The sequence below is a fragment of the Theropithecus gelada genome, chromosome 10, assembly GCF_003255815.1.
Source record: "Theropithecus gelada isolate Dixy chromosome 10, Tgel_1.0, whole genome shotgun sequence".
Lineage (NCBI taxonomy): Eukaryota > Metazoa > Chordata > Mammalia > Primates > Cercopithecidae > Theropithecus > Theropithecus gelada.
This window is the reverse complement of record NC_037678.1, coordinates 20,687,071-20,709,085: the sequence shown is the minus strand read 5'-3', so window position 1 is coordinate 20,709,085 and position 22,015 is coordinate 20,687,071. Positions and strand designations below refer to the sequence as shown.

Below are 22,015 nucleotides of genomic sequence, written 5' to 3'. Positions count from 1 at the left end.
GGAGACAGATTTACCACACACTTGCAGTTGTTCCTATAAGATGAAGCTTGTCTCCGAGTGTTTACTATTCTCCAAGTGCTGCCGCTCTAAGTGCGTAGGTTTGAGCATATGGTAACTGGAACAGAAACCAAGTGTTCTGGCTGCCCAAATGGTGAGAGAGGGAGGGAGGGAAGGAGGGAAGATCACAGCTAGCTTGGGGACGTGACAATGTGAAATGCCAACGCCCTTAAGAGGCCAGGGTTCTCGGCCCCCTATAATCCCACCATCTAAGGCTGGCTGATGGTCAGGATGTTCTGAATTCTAGGTGTTCTCTGCCTTTGGGCAGGTCTGTCCTTGGTTTCCTTATTGATGACCCTGCAGCCCTTGCTGGACTCTGGAGGATTTGAAAAATGAATGAGTTCAAAAACCAGATGGGGCTGGGTGAGTAAGCAAGTCACTAGGTGGCTGGACTTTCTGTAAGCACTTCCCTGGATGCCACGCCACTGCATTTCTTGATTCCAGAAAGCTGAGTTTTACCAGCCCAGACTTGCTCAGCACCTCCCATCTCCAGATGGGTGCTGATCCCATAACCTGTGAAGGTGTGCTCAGACCATCCGCACCCACCTCCTACTCCTGACAGGCAAGGAACAACAGAGCTATTTCCCCACCAAACTCTGTTCTTCCTATAAAACCCTCAAGGTTAAGTCCAAACTCCTGACGATGGCACAAAAGACCCTGTGAGATCTGGCCTCTGCTGGTATCCCAGGCTACCCTTTCCCCCTTCCCTACACCGCACTCCTCCCTCACACCATTCTCAACCTCAGAAAACCAGCCCTGTCCCTGCCTTCTGTTTGGAGTGCCTTCCTAGAGCTAACTCCACCATAAAGCAGGAGTCACCTACTCCACGCAGTGCCTCCTGACCCAGGCATTAGGAGAGGTTTCCTCTCACAATCCCCAGGGCCATACCATGTTCTCTAAAGCATCCCAACCACCTTGCACTGGGGAGGCACCCTCTCATGATCCTTCCAGTGCTGCAGTCTGAGTAAAGCGAGGTTTTACATTTGATCTATTAGTATAGATCAAATTTCATACTCTATTCTTGGGGTCTTCTAAGTCCCTTTCCTCACCTTCATCTGATTCTAATGACAGTGACGATCTTCTTTTGATCTCCTAAAGAAATAATAAAAATGTAAGGAACAGCAATGGGATCCTTTGAAATGTCCCTTCTCAGATGAAAGCAGTTCAAAAACCCAGGGTGAATGGAGATACTGCCAAGTAGATCACTGCAGTCCACAATTGGGCCAAGGCCCAAGTCATTCCTGGTTTGCAAAGCAGTGCTGAGAGTCTAACTGAAAGGGCTTGCTTTCAAAATTACACTTGTTGATGCATAATACCAGCCCTGAAGGTTAAAAAAAAGGTGGGGGAATAGGGATAGGTACTCAGGAGGTGTCAAGGTGGGAGGATCGCTTGGGAAAAAAAAAGGCAACATAAGGAACTGGGCTTCTACTCACAGAACACTCAACCAGTCCCCTTTCTCCCACCTTCTTTCACTTGTCAATCCTCTTACAAGTGATCACTTTGCCTGAGTTTCTATAGTATAGAAATTGGAGGCTGCCCCTTCTTGTACCTTCTGCTCAAAGGTTAAAAAGAGAGCTGTTGTGTACGTGTGTGTGAGAGAGACAGAAACTGCAGACACCTTCTCTGCATCACTTCCTGTCTACACACACACACACACACACACACACACACACACACACACACACACAGAGTGAAGGGGCTCCTGAGGCCTGGTCCTGACTTCTTTTGTGCTGACTCCCCTCAAAGAGCCAAAGAAGGGGCTCTTCTTAATAAGCCAGTTTAGGATTCTCAATCTCAAGGTCTGAGAACTCTTAAAAAAACACCTCAGAATCTATGAAGGAGGACATTTTTCTGTATAGAAGTTTTCATCTGATTCTCAAAGGAGTCAGTGATCCAGATGATTCGGAGCCCAGGCAGTAAGTGAGTGGGCTTTCTCACTCTCCCATCACCACGCAGTCCCCTCTGGATACCTGCAGCATCTTACACCCAATAGGTCCCATGCTGAACCTCCCCTCTACCCACAGCTCCCTCTCCCACCTCCCAGAGGGCCTTTTTTTCTGCAACCAACACCAGTTCTAGATGACCTCACCAAGCCCTGCTTAAATCAGGTTCCTGGATTTCCTTTTCCTCCCCAGCAGCCCAGCCAGGCTCTCACCTTCAAACCTACACAGATGCGCCCACCTCCTACAAGGCCTCCTGTCTCCACCCTTCCCACCTGCATGCTGCCAGATGAATCTTGTTACCTGCTCCAAGCTCCTGTAGGCTCCACGGTCTCATCACAGCAAGAGCTCATGCTTACCAATGGTTGTGACATGCCAGGCATGGTGCTGAGCATTCTACTCATGCTATTTCAACAACTCAATTTGTTTTTACCTTTTTTTTTTTTTTTTTTTTTTGAGGCAGAGTTTCGCTCTTGTTGCCCAGGCTGGAGTGCAATGGCACAATCTCGACTCACCGCAATCTCCGCCTCCCAGGTTCAAGCGATTCTTCTGCCTCAGCCTCCTGAGTAGCTGGGATTACAGGCGCCTGCCACCATGCCCGGTTAATTTTTTGTATTTTTAGTAGAGATGGAGTTTCGCCATATTGGCCTGGCTGGTCTCAAACTCCTGACCTCAGGTGATCCGCCTGCCTCGGCCTCCCAAAGTGCTGAGATTACAGGCATGAGCCACCACACCCAGCCTCAACAACCCAATTTAATCCTCGCACCCATCCTATGGATAGGTATATTATTAGTCTTCCCATTCTGCAGATGAAAAAACTGGGGCTTAGAGTAGTTAATTGACTTGGTTAAGGGGACACAGCCAGGAATAGAGCTGTGGTGTGAATTAGGCAGTTCAATTTCAGAGCCTGTCTTCTTAGCCACCAAGCAATACCACTCCCCAAGTGCTAAAGCCTGGCATGAAGCCCTTCCCAATCCAGCTCCAAGGCTCCAACTTCCCCTCCCCTGTCTCCTGCTGCTGCCCTCCTGGAATGCTCCACTCTCTAAGCAAACTGGCCTAAGAATTGTTTCTCTAACTAACTGTGCCTTCTGGTGCTCACTTGCTCCATCCTCTCAGTATGTGGTAAAATTACTAGGAGTCTTTCTTAGTCAGGGTCTAAGAGACAGGATCTCACTTTGTCACCCAGGCTGGAGGGCCGAATCAGCCTCCAGAGTAACTGAGACTACAAGGGCATGCCACCACGCCTGACTAATTTTTAATTTTTTGTAGAGACAGGGTGTCGCTGTTTCCCAGGCTGGGAAAAAAAAAAGATTAACTGATGATCAGGAAATAATTAGATATGAATGAGAAACCAGAGATTATTCCAATGAAAACGTTGGATGCAAAATTTCTTTTTTTCTTTTTTTTTTTGAGATGGAGTCTCGCACTGTCTCCCGGGCTGGAGTGCAATGGCACCATCTTGGCTCACTGCAACCTCTGTCTCCTGCGTTAACGTGATTCTCCTGCCTCAGCCTCCCGAGTAGCTGGGATTATAGGTGCATACCACCACACCCGGCTACTTTTTTGTATTTTTAGTAGAGACGGGGTTTCATTATGTTGGCCAGATTGGTCACAAACTCCTGACCTCGTGATTTGCCTGCCTCGGCTCCCAAAGTGCTGGGATTACAGGCGTGAGCCACCACGCCTGGCTGCAAAATTTCATATACATTATGATCGAGTATGGTTTAAGAAAAATACAGAGAAAAGACTAGAAGGAAAAAACAACCAAATGGTTGTTTCTTGTAGAAATCTGGTAACTGCTTTCCTGCTTCACTATGCTTTATATCCTTTCAAAATTTCTTAAATTAACATGTATTACCTTTACCATTAAGGAAAAGAAAAGGCTGGGTGCAGTGGCTCACGCCTGTAATCCCAACACTTTGGGAGGCTGAGATGGGAGGATCACCTGAGGTCAGGAGTTTGAGACCAGCCGGACCAACATGGAGAAACCCCATCTCTACTAAAAATACCTGTAATCCCAGCTACTTGGGAGGCTGAAGCAAGAGAATCTCTTGAACCCGGGAGGCGGAGGTTGCAGTGAGCCGAGATTGCGCCATTGCACTCCAGCCTAGGCAACAAGAGCGAAACTCCATCTCAATAAATAAAAAAAAGAAGAAAAAAAAAAAGGAAGGAAAGAATAAAGGAAAGCGACCATTACAAGGGGTAACTCAGTTTTGTAACTAGATGTTTAGAAGACTGTGTCCTACAGGCTCCAGGTGAGGAGAGCTGACAAGGGCATCCAGGGTGAACACCGCTCTGTGCCTGGCCCAACTCCATGAGTTACAATTCAAAGAGGATATCACTGGGACGCACACTCCGTAACATCCCACAACGCTTGTGTTTCTTTTTTTTTCTTATTTGTGTGTGTGTGTGTGTGTGTATAAAGAGGAACCTCTAAAATAACTGCTTGTTTTTTATCAAACCTTCTAGCCCTCTGCCTGCTAATGGGATCCAACTGCTAATGTCCGTTCCTTTTGCAACCCAGAAGAGCCCTCTCTGAACTCTGTCCCTACCTGCTCTCAGCAGCAATGCAAATCATGACGTTTTTGATGCAGTGCCATCATCCCTCAAGCAGGGAGTTGCAGAGCAAGAGTTTGAGAGTCAGGTCTATGTGGACACACGTCCCGACTGGGCCACTTATTAGTCATATCCTCTTAGGCAAGTTCCCTACATTTGAACCTCAGTTTCCTTATCTGTAAGTGGGGATGATGACAGCACTTATCTCACAGGGCTGCTGTGAGGATCCAATTGACATGACATATGTGGAGTACTTGGCAGAATGCCGGGTCCCCGGAACACGATCCAATAAAGGTTAGCTTAGTTATCACTGCTGTTCTTACATTCATCGCCAAAGGAAACTTCCCCATTCCGATGTTTGACGCATGGCCAATTGCATAATACTAATACACTCCCAAGCCAGAATGCTGGCTTACACTGTAATCTCAGCTGTTCAGGAAGCTAAGGCAGGAGGATCACTTGGGGCCATGAGTTCGAGACCAGTTGGAACGACATAGTGAGACCCCATCTACCGAAAATTCGTTTAATTTGCTAGGCATGGTGGCATGCACCTGTAGTCCCAGGTACCTGGGAGGCTGAGTTGGGGGGATAGCTTGAATCCAGGAATGTGAAGCTACAGTGAGATATGATTGCACCACTGCACTCTTGCCTGAGTGACAGAGCAAGGCTTTGTCTCTTTTTTTTTTTTGAGATAGAGGCTTGCTCCATCTCAAACACTGCAACTTCTGCCTCCCAGGTTCAAGTGATTCTCCTGGGAAACAAAACAAAACAAAACAAAACAAAAAAAACTTCCAGATCCTTGAGGAACTGTCTGGTACACAGTTTTGTTTCCACCTCCCTAGGTAGTGTCACTACCTAGTCATTTTGAGACGACACTCATATATCTGTTAAGCAATTTCCCAAGACTCCCTGCCCTTACCGCCCTGAGTCCCAGGGCACTGTCAAAGCGCTGGCCTTTGCAACCTTTAGTCTGGCATGTGGGGGCCATGTCGGTGCATCCTCCCAGTCCCGCATCCTACACACCTATCATCTTCTGGAGCAGTGGTGAGTTGCCTTTTCCAAAGAGCACACAGAGGTCCAGGATCTTTGGAATGTCAAAGAGGAAGTTATTGTAGAGGATTTCTCCAAACGCAGAAGGGGAAATGAAGTGATCCTAAGGAAAAATGCAGAGAGAAAGGATAGAGATTTTCTGAACACTCCTGCATTACAAATAGCAAACTCATGAGAAACAATCTTTGGGTCCATCAAATGGGGACTGGCTAATGATGCCTTATGCATAGACCTGGAGCAATGGCCATTCTCCCCACCTTTTTTTTTTTTAATGTTCATCTATCTGTGTCTTTGTGTCTCTAGACTAAACATCCCCATGACTTTTAGAACTGGCTGTATTATCATGTCTTTTATTTTATTTTATTTTTTGAGACAGGGTCTGGCTCTGTCGCCCAGGCTGATGTGCAGTGGTACAATCTCTGCTCATTGCAAACTGCACCTCTTCAGCTCAAGCCATCCTCCCACTTTAGTCTCTCCAGTAGCCAGGACTACAGGTACGTGCCACAACGCCTGGCTAATTTTTGTATTTTTTGTAGAGATAGGGTTTCCCTATATTGCTCAAGCTGGTCTTGAACTCCTGATCTCAAGCAATGAGCTTGCCTCAGCCTCCCAAAGTGCTGGGATTACAGGTGTGACCCACAGTGCCCAGCCCCCACTTAAAAATTTTTTTAAATTTAATTTTATTATTATTATTATTATTTTTTTAGACAGAGTCTTGCTCTGTCGCCCAGGCTGGAGTGCAGTGGCATGATCTCGGCTCACTACAAGCTCCGCCTCCCGGGTTTACGCCATTCTCCTGCCTCAGCCTCCCAAGTAGCTGGGATTACAGAAGCTTGCCACCACACCCAGCTAATTTTTGTATTTTTAGTAGAGACAGGGTTTCGCCATGTTGGGCAGGCTGGTCTCGAACTCCTGACCTCAAATGATCCACCTGCCTTGGCCTCCCAAAGTACTGGGATTATAGACGTGAGCCACCATACCAGGCCCATTCTCCCTTTAAATGTAAAAAGAAACAAAACACGCTATAACACAGTCAGTTGGGAATTCATCCTGAAATATCTGCAGATAAATTAGTATGATATCTGGGATTGCTTTAAAATACTTCAGGAAAAAAAAGAGAACTAAGGGGAAGAGATAAAATGAGATTGGCAGAATTGTTGATAATTGTTGAAGGGTACATGGGATTTACTGTACTTTGTACATGAAAATTTTGTATTCGTGGCCAGGTATGGTGGACTGTGCAGGGGCTCAGCGCCGGTAATCCCAGCACTTTGGGAGGCTGAGGCGGGCGAATGAGGTCAGGAGTTCGAGATCAGCCTGGCCAACATGGTGAAACCCCATTTCTACTAAAAATACAAAAATTAGATGGGCATGGTGGCAGATCCCTGTAATCCCAGCAACTTGGGAGGCTGAGGTAGGAGAATGCTTGAATCCAGGAGGTGGAGGCTGCAGTGAGTAGAGATCATGCCATTGCACTCCAGCCTGGGCAACAGGGGTGAAACTCCATCTCAAAAAAAAAAAAAAAAAAAGAAAAAAATTTATATGTATGTATATTTGGAAATTTCTATTCTAGGCCAGGTGTGGTGGCTAGTGCCTATAATCCCAGCTACTTGGGAGGCTGAGGAGGGAGGACTGCTTGAAGCCAGGAATTCAAAACCAACCGGGGCAACATAGCAAGATCCCCGCTGTCCAAAAAAAATTTTTTAATTAGCCGGGTGTGGTGGTGCCTGTAGTCCCAGGTACTTTGAAGCCTGAGGCAGGAGGATTCTTAAGCTCAGGAGTTTGAGGCTACAGGAAGCTATGATTGCGCCACTGCACTCCAGCTTGGGTGACAGAGATTCTGTCTCTAAAAATAAAGAAAAAGGAAAAGAATATGTCCATATTATAAAACTTTTTAAAAAGCAAGATCCTATTTTTTAAATACACACACTCACACATTCAAAGGGAATAAATTATCTGGAGAAATAAGCATGTAACAGGGTTGGGTGTAGTGGCTCATGCCTGTAATTTCAGCACTTTGGGAGCCTCAGGTGGGAATATAACTTGAGTTCAGGAGTTCAAGACTAGCCTGAGAAACATAGAGAGACCTCATCTCTACTAAAAATCAAATAAATTAGCCAGGCATGATGGTGCATGCCTGTATCTCAGCTATTTGGGGGGCTGAGGTGGGAGGATCACTTGAGCCTGGGAGATCGAAGCTGCAATGAGCTATAATTGTGCCACTGCACTCCATCCTGGGCAACAGAGTGACACCCTGTCTCAAAAAAAGAAAAGAAAGATGCACCTAACAGTGGTTATTTTGCAGGACTGAGATTTTGTCAGTGACATTCATATTTCTGCAATGTTTGGGTTGTTTAGAGACAGCAGTATTATTTTTAAAGTCAGGAAAAAAAAACAGTAAAGATTTTTTAAAAGAGTATACAAGTTCCTTTAAGAAGTCAGAATCAATGTTCTTCTCTCTGACGCACAAGTCAAGGCAGTCACGCGTCAGCTGGCAAAGGGCCCTCGGCTCTCTTTGATGGAAACACTGGGTGTAACACAGACCAACCCAGTGAGTTAGAGGATAAGGGAGGTGGCACAGATTTCTTCCCCAACAGAGGGAATAAAGATGGAGGGGAGACAAAGAGGAAACTCAATGCCTCCAGAGCCTTCCTTCCCAGGGGTGGAGAGCCTGGCACAGAGGTGTCGAGTGTCAGGTGACGACCTGTCATGGGATCAGTGGCTTACTTTGGATTCCTTGTGAGTGGACATGCGGAGGAAGGTGAGAAAAACACTTCGATGGAGGTGCTTCTGCATGTCAACAACCTCAGGGGCTGAGGCCACCCCCTCGTCAAACTTGCGGGGGACATAGCGCAGGTAGGAGTCCAGGCACTTCTGTAGAGTCTCGTCAAAGATCACCTAAGCCAGGAGACAGAAGAGAGCGAGGATTTATCCCTGAGGCCCCAGGGACTTGTGGGTGGACTGTGCAGGGGCTCAACGCCCATCAGCCCTGCCCTATTCCAAACACTCCGACCCCAAGGGACCAAGGAGGTATGAATGAGCCGAGGACTAAACACAAGATTCTAAAATTGACACTTTGAAAGGTGTGTAAACATTAAGATTGTGATACAAGACAGAGCAATCCAAACCATAATTTGCTGTTAAGGATCCAGTGTAAGAAGTAGACAAAAAGCACCTCCTAAGGGAAGAAAAACAACAACAGCAACCAACCAACGGCATGTCATGTGCTTTGTCTTAGCGTTAATTTTGATAGAATGTTACCTGGCACCAGAATTTATCGTGAGGCAAGGCCAGGAGCCAGTCGAGGTCATTGGCTACGAAGGTGGCGCGTTCCAGGTACTCCTCCACTAGGGCGGGAATGTTGTCTTTAGGGGGCGGTTTGTATAACACAAAATACCGGTCTGCCTTCTGCTCGGGGTGCTACGGATCCAAAAACCACGTGTTAACGTGGCAGAGGTTAGTCAGCGAGGGCCCATTTGCCAACCCACAGCAATGACAACACCTGGCTGTTCCAACCGGTGACCCTCCAAGGAGCTTTTAAGCATAAAGAACCAAGTGTATCTAACAAAGAGGGCATGGTTGCATCCAGCGAACACTAGGCGGTAATTAAAATCCATGTTTTCGGAGTGGATTTAATGACACAGGGAAAGGTTAAGGGAAGAGAAAGCAGGATACAAAACTCTCTATTTCATAGAATCGGTTTTCGTTTTTCTTTTTTAGTAAAAGGCGAAAGATTTATTTGTTCTGAAGAAAAACCAGAGCGTAGTTTTCGGTTTTTAAAAAGTATAAATATATTCACACGCTGGTATCGATTTTTAAAAAAGAAGTTGGGGAGATGATGCCCCAAAGCTAATAGTGGTTATCTCTGATGGGGGTGGGGGGTGGGGAATTGTGGCTTGAATAGACTTTCCCATTAAAAAAAAAAAGAACATATATTCACATATTAATTTTTTTTTTTTTTTTTTTAGACAGGTCTCACTTCCGTTGCCTAGGCTGAAGTGTAGTGGCATAATCTGGGCTCACTGCAGCCTCTACCTCCTGGGCTCAGGTGATCCCCCACCTCAGCCTCCCGAGTAGCTGGGACTATAGGTGCGCACCACCATGCCTGGCTAATTTTTTTTATTTTTAGTAGAGATGGGGCTTCGCCATGTTGCCCAGGATAGTCTCAAAATCCTGAGCTCAAGCCATCCACCTGCCTTGGCCTCCCAAAGTGCTAGAATTACAGGTGTGAGCCACCTCTCCCGGCCACATATATTACTTTTTAAATTAATTTTTAATTATATAATTTGACACAAGCATCTTTTCTTTCAAAAACTTACAAGGGTACAGAGAAGGTGAGCTGCCTGGGACTACACTCCCCGGCCCCATGTTCCCTGCAGAGGTAACCACTCACCATCTGGTGGGTGTCCTTGCAGACCTCTTCCAGGCATTTACATTAAATTATACCCATAAAAACGATTTGTTTGGGTCTGTTCTTTCTTATACAAATAGCATCATACTGTTTGTATCACTATGCTGTATCTTTTTTATAACCAGAAAAAAAAACTTCAGTAATTTTTTTTACATAAAATATTCTAATCAAGTAACTGTAAGTCTCAGCATAGAATCACAAGTTCTCCCTTCCAGCCCCTACTTGTCATGAACAAACCTTACTTTGTTCACCATAAAGAGGAGATGGGCTAAGTCTTCTCCTCTGACTACATAAGGGGTGCTTTCTCTGGGGAAGTGGGAACAGGAGGATGGCCAGGCAATGTGTCACCTCTTATCAACCACAGTCCATCCATTTCCAGGTCTGTTGATCCAGAGGATACAGAAAAACTGAGACTGATAAGAGGTCAGCCTCCTCAAGAACCATCTATGCCTTCCTACTGCCTTAGGCGAGTTTCCAAACTATAGAGCCTGTGGGTACCACAAGGATTCTTCAAGGCCATCTATCATGTGGGTCTGCAGGACCCCCTCCTATTTAAATGAAATTTATATCATGGAGTTACAGGTACAAATCCGTTGAAAAAGAAATTCTGCTGGCTGAAACAAGTTCAAAACAACTGTCAGGAGCCAAAATACATCTCCTTGGTTTCCAAGCTTCCTTCCTCCTCTATCTGTTGGCACTTTACCTCTTCCCTCACTTCTCACTCAGGCCAGGCTACTTGTTCTCCTGAGACACACACACACACACCCCAGGCTACTCATTCTCCTGACACACACACACACACACACACACCCCAGGCTACTCATTCTCCTGACACACACACACACACACCAGGCTACTCATTCTCCTGACACACACACACACTAGGCTACTCATTCTCCTGATACACACACACACACACACCCACCCACCCACCCACCCCCTGAGATTCTACTTTCCATGCAATCCCACGGGGGAAGATGGACATCTAAATCACCAAGTGAGCACAAAACAGAGGAAGTGACAGCTCAGACCTGGCAGAGGGACTGTGGAAATGCCGAAGGGAATTAACAGCACCTGGAGGATAAGGGACGGCTTCCCAGAGCAAGCAGCCTTCCTCCAAGCCTCCAAGCATTCAAGCCTTGGAGGATAAGGACTTTAAACGAAAGAATCATTTTTATGGAGGCATAAACATGGGCCCTAACAAAAGGGCACAGATTGTACTGGGAGGTGGGAGACAGATTTGGCGAATGCTGGAATGATGCAAATGAAAGCTGCCACTTATTGTGGACCTGCCCTGTGCCAGCCACTAAGCAGACACAACCCACAGCCCTTATTTCTTTTTCAATCTACAAAAACTATTTAATAGACAAAGTATTCATCCCATTTTAGAGGAGGAATCAAACAGTAAGGTTCAGGAACTTTCCCAAGGTCATGGGATTAAAGAGACAACTGAGGCAGGATTTGAGCCAAAGCTTACACTGCAGACCTATTAAATGACCCCTGGTATCTGTGTGCCATCCTGGTCTCACTGATCATCCTTCTGACCCCAGTTCCAATCTCACCTCCTCCAGGAAGCCTCCCTGACTCCCACCCCGGCTGGATTAGGAGCTCATCTAAGCTCTCCCTCAGCACCTGCATTCTGTGCTCACCTCTCTATACCACTTGAACAGCATTAAAAGTGCTTTCAGACCAGTGGTTTGCATGGGGAAAGGGTGAGAGGAAGGCATGAATTGCAGGCAGGCACAAAGAAAACTTTTAGGGGTGGCAGAAATGTTCACTGATGATGATAGTTTCATGCATGTATACAGATGGAAAAACCAATCAAATTGCATATTTTAATTTTTAAAATGTTGGCTGGGTACAGTGGCTCATGCCCGTAACCCCAGCACTTTCAGAGGCCAAGGCGGGCCCACCACTTGAGGCCAGGAGTTTGAGACCAGCCTGGCCAACACTGTGAAACCCCGTCTCTTATCAAAAATGTAAAACTTAGCCAGGTATAGTGGCACGTGCCTATAATCCCAGCTACTCGGGAGGCTGAGGCAGGAGAATCGCTTGAACCTGGGAGGCGGAGGTTGCAGTGAGCCGAGATCACGCCACTGCACCCCAGCCTGGCAACAGATGAGACTCCACCTCAAAAGAAAAAACCCTTTCTTTTCATAGGTGTTGACAAATTGCATATTTTAAATATATGCAGTTTATTGTCCTTCAACGATGCCTGAATAAAGTTGTATAAAATGGGAGGACCAGCTGGGCGTGGTGGCACACGCCTGTAATCTCAAGCTACTCAGGAGGCAGAGGCAGAAGAATTGCTTGAAACCGAGAGGCGGAGGTTGCAGTGAGCTGAGATCGCGCCATTGCACTCCAGCCTGGGCAGACGACAGAGTGAGATTCCGTCTCAAAAAAAAAAAAAAAAAAAAAATGGGAGGACCAGTCTTCCCAACTGTCTTCCCCACTAGCCTGTAGGTGTCTGGAGGCAGCCTGAGCCTTGCTCACCCAGCATTCCGAGTCTATAGAACAGCACCACGCACTGAGCAGACTTTCTGTACAGATCTGCTGGCTGGACAAAGAAATGAATGGAGGCTGATGGGACGTCGTAGCTCACGCCTGTAATCCCAGTGCTTTGGGAGGCCAAGGTGGGCGGATCACAAGGTCAGGAGTTCGAGACTAGCCTGGCCAATATGGTGAAACCCCGTCTCTACTAAAAACACAAAAATTAGCCAGGCGTGGTGGCAGGCACCTGTAGTCCCAGCTACTCAGGAGGCTGATGCAGGAGAATCGCTTGAACCCGGTAGGTGGAGGTGGCAGTGAGCCGAGATCGCACCACTGCACTCCAGCCTGGGCGACAGAGCGAGACTCTGTCTGAAAAAAAAAAAAAGATAGGGTTTTGCCATGTTGCCCAAGCTGGTCTCGAACCCCTGGGCTCAAGTGATCCACCCGCCTCAGCCTCCCAAAGTGCTGGGACTACAGGCAGGAGCCACCAGGCCTGGCCACAAGACTATTTCTTTTGGGTCAAGTATGTGCTATTCAAATAGTAGATCCTCAACCAACATTAGCTCTACCAATCGTTCTGAAAAGGTGGTGTGGTAACTACCCTTTGGCTAGAGATCATGCCCCAAGTCAAGACTAAAGGGACAAATATAGGGTGGACACATATCTTAGTACAATCTTTTAGGAGCTTCCCATGGCCTTCAGAGTAACACTCTTCAGTCTGCCAACAAGACCCTTCCTCGATCAGGCAGCTGTCTCCCTCAGCTCATCAGCCTTCCCACCCTACCTCCCATTCAGTGCTGCTGTTGTTGTCCCTGTTGTCATCACTATTGTAAAAACAATTTATTGAGTGCTTACTATGTCCCAGGCACAGTGCTCATTCATAGACATCTAATTTAGTCCCCACAACCACCCTGCAAAGCTGGTCCTATTATTATATTTTTTGGATTTGAGGCTTAGAGACGTTCAATAACTTGTCCAAAGACACAAAGACAAATATCCAAATATGTGTGAAATGAACACAAAGCCTGTACTTGCTAACTCTGCTACACTGTTGCTACCTCAAGTGACTTGTGGTTAGTGTAAGAGTCAGGCTCTCTCAAGACTCCAGGACTGCATACTAAGGTCGTCCTACCAGGTCCAGCTTTCTGTTGCTCTGCCCAGCTAGTATTAAGTCACCCTTCAATAACCAGTTCAGAAGCCCTTTCCTTCAGGAAGCCTTCCTGGGCTGCACGTACCCTCCCACCAGGCCCAAGGCCTCCCTCCTCCCACCAGGCCCAAGGCCTCCCTGCCCCTATACATCCCATTGATCTGGATCAGTGGCCCCGGCTCTGCACTCATGAAGCAGCCTAGACTTCCTTCTATCACAACCCTGATCACACTAGAGAAGCTACTGGTCTGTCTTTCTCTTAGGTCGTGGGTTCTTCAAGGGCAGAGACCATGTCTTTTCTCTTTATAGCTCCAGCACCTGGCACATGGCCTGGCTGTAGTCCCTGACTCATGTACCAAATGTTTTCTGAGAGCCTCCTATGTGCCTGGCACTGGAAATCAGGAGTAAAGGGCAAGGACCAGGCCGCTGCTCTCACAGTGCCCACAGTCTAACAACCCACATGTTAATTCCGTATGGGGGGAGGACTGAGGTGGAAAATCATACTTGATCACCCAAGGAGCCAGTCTCCATCAGTGTTTCCAACAGAACTTTCTGCAATAATAGAACTGCTCTATATCTGTGCTGGCACTCACCACATGGGGCTATTTTAATTTAAAAGCGTTACAATTAAATTAAAAATCTAGTTCCTCAGCATACACTCACTATTCACATTACAAGTGCTTAATAGCTACATGTGGTGAATGAATTGGGTGGCTATCGTACCGAAAAGAACACTCCAGATTTTCTGATAAATATCTCCCACACATAAAAAGGTTATAAAAAGGAAACGTGAGGCTTTATAGCAGAAAGATTTTAAGGATATGTGTCCTAGGGTCTGCTCGGCTAGGTTCCCATCCTGGCTCCCCTAATTTCCTAATTCTGTGACTCTGAACTTTCAGTTTCCTCATCTGTAAAATGGGGACAATCAAAATGTCTATTTGTAGGGCTGTGATGTGGACTAAATGACATAATCTGGGTGAAGTGTTTAGAATGGTCTGGCACAGGGCAAGTACTCTATAAATGTCAGGTACTATTATTAGAGAGTATTTAAGAAGTAATGAGAAGCCATCTAGAAGGCAGGAAATAAAACACCAATTCCTGTTTCCCACGACTTTACTCAAACCCCTAGAAAACACTTCCTCCCACCTTGTTCAAGGGAGCTCAAATTCTTGGGAAAACAACAAGCGGGTACAGGAACTCCAGGGCCACATCTATCTCCTTCTTCAGCAGCCTGGCACCTCTCCATGGCTCTAATCTCTCTCTGCAGCTGGTAATCGACATGTTCGCAGCCTCCTTATTTTTCAGTCTCACAAGCCCTGCTGGGGTGTTTGTATGTGGTGCTTCTTATCTCAGTTGAGATAAAACACAGCCCAACCTCTGAAATCAGCGTTCCCACCAAAATACAGATAGCAGCTTAGATAGCTCTGAAAACGCTACCTGAAACCTGAACACCCTCCACAGGGTCAAATCCCCAAACCCAGCTTTGGGCTGGACCCATTTCTAGCCCGATCCAGGCTGAATCAGAACTGCCATCAGACTGATTTGAAATAAAATGCTTTGGGGGGAAGGTGCAGGGTGGTGACACGGAAAATCCTACGCAAATTCAAGCTGCTGCTCGGAAGGAAATTCCTACTCTGGGCCTGGAAGAGACTAGTAGTGTCTCAGCTACTGAATCACTGACCATGGCCCTCGGGTCATTCTTGGAACAGATAAAGAAGGAATTTACTTTTTGCTTCTGAAATTGCAAGACTGACAATATCAGGCTGAATGGCCTTAAGGGACCGGCTCACCAGCGCTGGTGAAGTCCTCAGCTTTCCTGTCTTCAGGTCCTTGTGGGTGATCTGGAGTTGGTCCAGGGGCAGAGCTGGCATTGTGCTGCGTGACCCTCCTGAAAGGAATATGGATGGGAAGAAGAGAGCAGACACACAGACTCCTGGGGGCAGGGCCTGCTCTGGGGCTGATCCCAGAGTCAGAAGAGAAGCTTCGACCTCTCGCCTTAGGAGGCTCCTGTTGTGGTTCAGGACCTAGTTCATGCGCCTACTAACCCGGACAAAGTGACTGTTTTTTTGCATAAAGCGGTTCTCAATTGTAGAAGAAAATACTTCCCCAGATGACTTCCACACTTTTTTTTTTTTTTTTTTTTAGATGGAGTCTCGATCTGTCGCCAGGCTGAAGCGCAGTGGCGCTATCTTAGCTCACGGCAACCTCCGCCTCCCCGGTTCAAGTGATCCTCCTGCCTCAGCCTCCCCAGTAGCTGGGTCTATAGGCACACACCACGCCTAGCTTTTTTTTTTTAAGAGACAGAGTCTTACTCTGTTGCCCAGTGAAGTGGTGCGGTCATAGCTCACTGTGGCCTCTAACTCTTCAATCCTCCCACCTCAGCCTCCTGAGTAGCTGGGACTACAGGCATTCACCACTACGGCCAGCTAATTTTTAAATTTTTTTGTAGAGACAGGCTTTATTTTTTGACAGATGAGTTCTTACTACATCGCTTGGGCTGGTCTCAAACTCCTGGTTTCAAATGATCCTCCTGTCTTGGCCTCCCAAAGTGCTGCCTCTGCCTCCCAAAGCGCTCACAGGTGTAAGCCTCTGTGCCCAGCCTGTTTCCACCCACTTTGAGAAGTACTGGCTAAAAATACTTAGATTCTCTTTATTACGGCTCCAGCTCTGTGAGCTCTATGAAGACAGTGTCCAGGCCTCTCCTCTTGCTATCTTTTCTGTGAGCACAGAATTGGTACAGAGGTGGCCTCACCAAATGTTTGAAGAACAACTACATATGAGGACACTCCTTTTAAAACTCTAGCCAGATTTTAAGTCTTTTGAGGGGTGAAGCCATGGGCCTTTCCTCACTTGTGGAGGATGTTAAGATTTTACAATCTCTCTAGGCTTCAGGGAAGAAGTAGATGGAAGAATAGGACATGAGAAGAAGGGAAGAAGGACATGGAAAAACAGAAGGACCAGGGAAAAAGATAATTCATAGAAAACTGACAGTGAAAACTCCTTTCTACAAAAGCCCAAACTGACCTCACAGTCAGTAAGCGGCAGATCCAAGGTCTCCTGTCTTGCTGTCCAGTGTTCTTTTCACAATATCACTTGGCCTGACCCACAGAAGGGACATACATGTTAAATGAATCATGGAATAGAAGTGAATTAGGCCCCTCAAAAAACATGCCATAAAAGGCTGGAACAGTCTCAATGACAACATGAAGAGACAGAGGCTGGGGTGATGAAACTGTCACCTCTTGAGCCTTCACAGACAAGCAGAGGAGTATGGGGGACATGAGCTACCAGGTGTGTCATATCTCAGATATTGGGCCAGGCTTAATGATATGAAGAGCTCCTCTAAGTGAATTTCTTTTTTCTTTTTCTTTTTTAAAATAGAGATGGGGTTTCGCCATGTTGCCCAGGCTGGTTTCAAACTCCTGAGCTCAAGCAAACTGCCCATCTTGGCTTCCCAAAGTGCTGGGATCATAGGTGTGAGTGCCTGGCCTCTGAGTGCTTTTCTCAGCATTAACTTACTTGCCCAGTTAACTGGCTTTACATGTATTAATGCTCACAAAAACTCTAAGGTTAGTTCTATTATTATCCTCATTTTATCAGTGACAAAACAGAGGCTCACAGAAAACAAGAAACCTGCCCAAGGTCTCACAGTTAGTAGGTGGTGAAGCAGGCTGGTTCTTAACCATTCACTATACTGTGTCTAGTTTAGTTAAACTTAGGGGTGGGATGGGCTGAAGGGGTGGAGTGAGAGTCAAAGCCCTTCTAGAGGAGACCCTGAGTAGTCTTGATAATAGAAACTGACTAGGAAAGAAGGGTGCCCCAGGCAGAAGAAACAGCAGAGCAAAGGCAAGGAGGTGGACACAGCCTGGCACCCAAGGAACCTTGGTTCCGGCCTGTTATAAAGACTGTGAAAATCCCCACCCTAGAAGGAGTAATGAGAGAGGACCAGTCTGCCTAGTCCTTGACAACTGTTCCAGCTATAGGATCCCAGCAGATCAGACACACACGGTCTCTGCATACATGAGGTGGCCTGAAAAAAAATCACAAGGCAAAGAAAGTAATAAAGAGCTTGGGGTAAGTTTTCATCTTTCAGCTTTGCAAAGCATAGATAATATCTTCTGCTGCACCTATTTCTAATCAAGTTACTATCTTACTAGCCTCTCACAACAACCCAATTAAGGACAAGGATTACTATGCTCAGATGTCCAAAGAGGGGCCCTGATTTGCTCAAGGTAAATACATTATTGGCGAAGCTGAAACCAAAGCCCAGGTCTTTTGCTAGGGCACCTGGGGCTCTCGTGCTGAATATGTTAAAAAACAATAATAATAATTTATTTTCCTAACCCTCTAGCCATGCTGGAAGGCGAGCTGGAAACACCACTGCCTTGCACACCAGTGCAGAACTCTAAATGACTGACAGGCCCAATTCCTTCCAGGCTTGCCCGCTGAAGATGGCTGCGGGAGTGTTGGCTGTGAGACACAGGGTGGGAAAAAAGTCATGAGGAGGAAGCAAGTCTCCACCCTTTAACCTCTAGGCCCCACAGTCCAGGCCGAGACAGGTAGAGACAGCATTTGCTTTCAGAAGAAATTCACGGCCAGGTGCAGTGGCTCACGCCTGTAATCCCCACACTTGGGAGGCCAAGGCGGGAGGACTGTTTGAAGCCAGGAGTTTGAGACCAGCCTAAGCAACATAGTGAGACCTCATCTCTACAAAAAATTCAAAAATTAGTCAGGTGTGGTGGTGCACACCTGTAGTCCCAGCTACTTAAGAGGCTGAGGAGGAAGGATCACTTGAGCCCAGGAGATCAAGGCTGTAGTGAGCCATGATGGCACCACTGCACTCCATCGTAGGTGACAGAGCAAGACCTTGTCTCAAAATTTAAAAAAAAAAAAAAAATTTTTTTTTTTAAAAGAAATTCACCCTTACAAACCACTGCCCGCCAGGGCAGTTCAGGGCTAGTCTGGTGTGGTGGTAAGGAGACAGCGCTACAGTCCTACAGCCTGGGTTCAAATCCTGGCTCCACCTTTTCTTATCCATGGTGAGACCCTGAGACAGTTCCCTAACCTCTGTAACTTTTGACTGCCTCTTCTGTAATATCAGAATTGTAATAGTACATAAACTTCCAGGGTTGCCATGAGAAGTAGTCAATGTGAAGTGCTCAACCCAATACCTGGCACATAATAAGCACTCAATAAAATTTAGTTGTTATTATTCAAGTCTCAACCAGAGGCAAGACACTTTGGGCTTCCTGGTTTATTCAGCAAATAATTCCTGAATATAATCCGGGTCCTAGGCATATAACTGACTATCATTTGGTGTTAAAGCTGTAACAGGAAATGTCCTGCATATAATCTGGGTCCTAGGCATATAACTATCATTCGGCATTAAAGCTGTAACAGGAAATGTACGGTAGAGAAATGAAGCATGTTACAAAGAAGGTGATCTATAACCTGGATGTTGAAGAATGGGGGAAAAGGTGACATTCCAAGCAGAGAGCAAGCATGAACAAAGGCTCAGAGTCTTAAAATGTGCGGCTCTGGGTGAGGTGGCTCCCGCCTGCAGTCTCAGCACTTTGGGAAGCTGTGACAGGAGAATTGCTTGAGCCCAGGAGAGTGAGATTGCAGGGAGTCATAATACATCACTGAACTCCAGCCTAGGGGACACAGTGAGACCCTGTCTAAAAAGTGTGGCTTTGAAGGAAGAGGGAGACATTTGGTGTTGCTGAAAACACAAGGTCAGATAGGGGATGACAGAAGTGAAGAGAGAAGAGAAGCTGGATAGGGAAGACAGGACCAGTTTAAAAAGAGCCTCAAAATAGCTTGAACCCGGGAGACGAAGGCTGCAGTGAGCGGAGACCATGTCATTGCACTCCAGCCTGGGTGACAGAGCGAGACTCCATCTCAAAAAAAAAGCCTCAATGCTACACTAAAGATTTTAGTATTTCTGGCCGGGCGCGGTGGCTCAAGCCTGTAATCCCAGCACTTTGGGAGGCTAAAACGGGCGGATCACGAGGTCAGGAGACCGAGACCATCATGGCTAACGCAGTGAAACCCCGTCTCTACTAAAAAATACAAAAAACTAGCCGGGCGAGGTGGCGGGCGCCTGTAGTCCCAGCTACTCGGGAGGCTGAGGCAGGAGAATGGCGCAAACCCGGGAGGCGGAGCTTGCAGTGAGCTGAGATCTGGCCACTGCACTCCAGCCTGAGCGACGGCGCGAGACTCCGCCTCAAAAAACAAACAAAAAAAATATTTTAGTTATTTCACCTGAAAGCAGCGAGGACTCATGTAAGTATGGGAGAGACATGACCAGAAAGAGATGATGATAACCTGGTGGCAGAAAAGACCTTTTATAAACCATGGGAGAGCAAACAGTATGTTAATCATTTCATTTATTCCTTTTTTTTTTTTTTTTTTGAGATGGAGTCTCACTCTGTCACCCAGGCTAGAGTACAGAGGAACGATCTCGGCTCACTGCAACCTCTGCCTCCCAGGTTCAAGAGATTCTCCTGCCTCAGCCTCCCTAGTAGCTGGAATTACAGGCACATGCCTGGCTAATTTTTGTGTTTTTAGTAGAGAGAGGGTTTTGCCATGCTGGCCAGGCTGGTCTGGAACTCCTGACCTCAGGTGATCCACCCGCCTTGGCCTCCCAAAGTGCTGGGATTACAGGCATGAGTCACTGCCCGGCCATTCAAATATTTTTGAGCACCTATTATGTGGCAGGCACTGATGCCCAGAGAATATTAAGGTGGGCAAATAACAAACCTGGTCCTGCCCTTCACAGAGCTTACAGTCATAATGGGGAAAGACAGATACTTTTCCAATTAGCCATACAAACAAATAAAAACCAATACCATGATGTAGCTATGTAGGTAAGGCTCATGAAGCTGTGGCAGCATTTAAAAGAGACACCTGGCTTGAGGGAGGAGGGATGTCAAGGAAGACCTGAGTTTTTGTCTAAAGCATGGGTACAAATTAACTAGGCAGGGCTGGGCACGATGGCTCACTTCTGTAATCCCAGCACTTTGGGAGGCCGAGGCAGGCAGATCACGAGGTCAGGAGATCGAGACCATTCTGGCTAACAAGGTGAAACCCCGCCTCTACTAAAAATACAAAAATAAAAAAAATAGCTGTGCGTGGTGGCGCATGCCTGTAATCCTAGCTACTCGGAAGGCTGAGGCAGGAGAATCGCTTGAACCCAGGAGGTGGAGGTTGCAGTGGGACGAGATCGCGCCACTGCACTCCAGCCTGGGCGACAGATCAAGACCCCGTTTTGGGGGGAAAAAAAAAGAAATTGAACTAGGCAATCTGAACTTTAAGTTTCAAAAGGACAAACAATAATCACGACTATGTCTGTGCCACCACTGTATTCCCCTGCCAGGCAGGACAGCGAAAGCCAAAAGCTAAGAAAGGGACGGGAGCTCCCTACAAGCACCCAATTACAATATGGCCTGGGAACATCCCCGGGGCTATTGCTTCCTCAGTTTCTTTGTCATCATTCCTCTAGTCTCTCAATTGAATATTACTCTCCTCAGAGACCTTCTGATTGCTCTGCCTATAGTATCTACTCTCCCAGTTAGTGTCACAACTTTAATGACCTCGTGCATTTGCTTGTCGTTGACCATTTCCTCCCACTAGACTGTAAGCTCCATGAGGGCAGAAGCCTTGTCTGTCTTGCTTTATGTGTATCCCCAATGCCTAGATCTGTGTCTGGCACACAGGAAGCACTCCACAAATATTTGCTGAACGAATGAGTGAACCCTGAGAAAACTGAAGCCCCGGGTGTGAGGACGTGGGGGGATCGTGGCTGGTCCAAGGCCACTCTGGGGCCGAACTTCGAACCCGTGGCTCCTGACCCTGGCGGCCAAGTCTCGGGAGCTGGGGGCGGCTCACAACCCCTCAGCGTACGTGCGGGCCCCGCAATGGAGGCCAGAGGGTGGGAGAGCCAAGGGTGCCAAAGGCACAGCCGCGGCTCCTCCGGGGCCTCTTGCCCTGCATCCGGCAGGGACCAGCCACGCACTCACCTCGGCGGCTCCACCACCAGCTCTGTGCCGCCACCTCCTCCGCCGCCGCCGCCGCCGCAGCCGCCGACCACGGTGACAGCTCCCTGGGCGCCCGCACTTCCGGGGTCAAACGGCGATTCCGCAGGAGCAGACAGGAAGTCTCGGCCTGGCCCCGCCCCCAGAGCAGAGTAAACTATCGCCGGGAAGCCGGACCCGGGCAGCACGTCAATTCTTAAGACTCCGCCCCACACTCGGCAGTCTGTAGCCACGCCTCCTTCCCCTCCTACGACCCCTACGTGATTACACCTCTCGGGAAATCCAAGTTGGGTACCTAAGAAGGCGTCTCGGAATCCCAGGCTTCCAC

At 47.3% G+C, this 22,015-nt stretch overlaps 1 protein-coding gene across 2 annotated transcripts in view; it reads right to left on the bottom strand.

The window, feature by feature from the left end:
• The window catches only part of ASCC2 (activating signal cointegrator 1 complex subunit 2), a 51,250-nt gene extending 29,442 nt beyond the window's left edge, over positions 1 to 21,808 (bottom strand). The window contains exons 1-5 of one of the 2 annotated variants that reach the window (XM_025399579.1): positions 21,673 to 21,808; positions 15,442 to 15,539; positions 8,865 to 9,023; positions 8,331 to 8,501; positions 5,577 to 5,706 (exon numbers count right to left, since the gene is read on the bottom strand). In XM_025399579.1, coding sequence (XP_025255364.1) covers positions 5,577 to 5,706; positions 8,331 to 8,501; positions 8,865 to 9,023; positions 15,442 to 15,522 — 541 coding nt within the window. In that variant the 5' untranslated portion in view covers positions 15,523 to 15,539; positions 21,673 to 21,808. The remainder of the gene's footprint in view (positions 1 to 5,576; positions 5,707 to 8,330; positions 8,502 to 8,864; positions 9,024 to 15,441; positions 15,540 to 21,672) is intronic. The other variant, XM_025399580.1, reaches the window with a different exon arrangement.
• Positions 21,809 to 22,015: the final 207 nt, after the last annotated feature.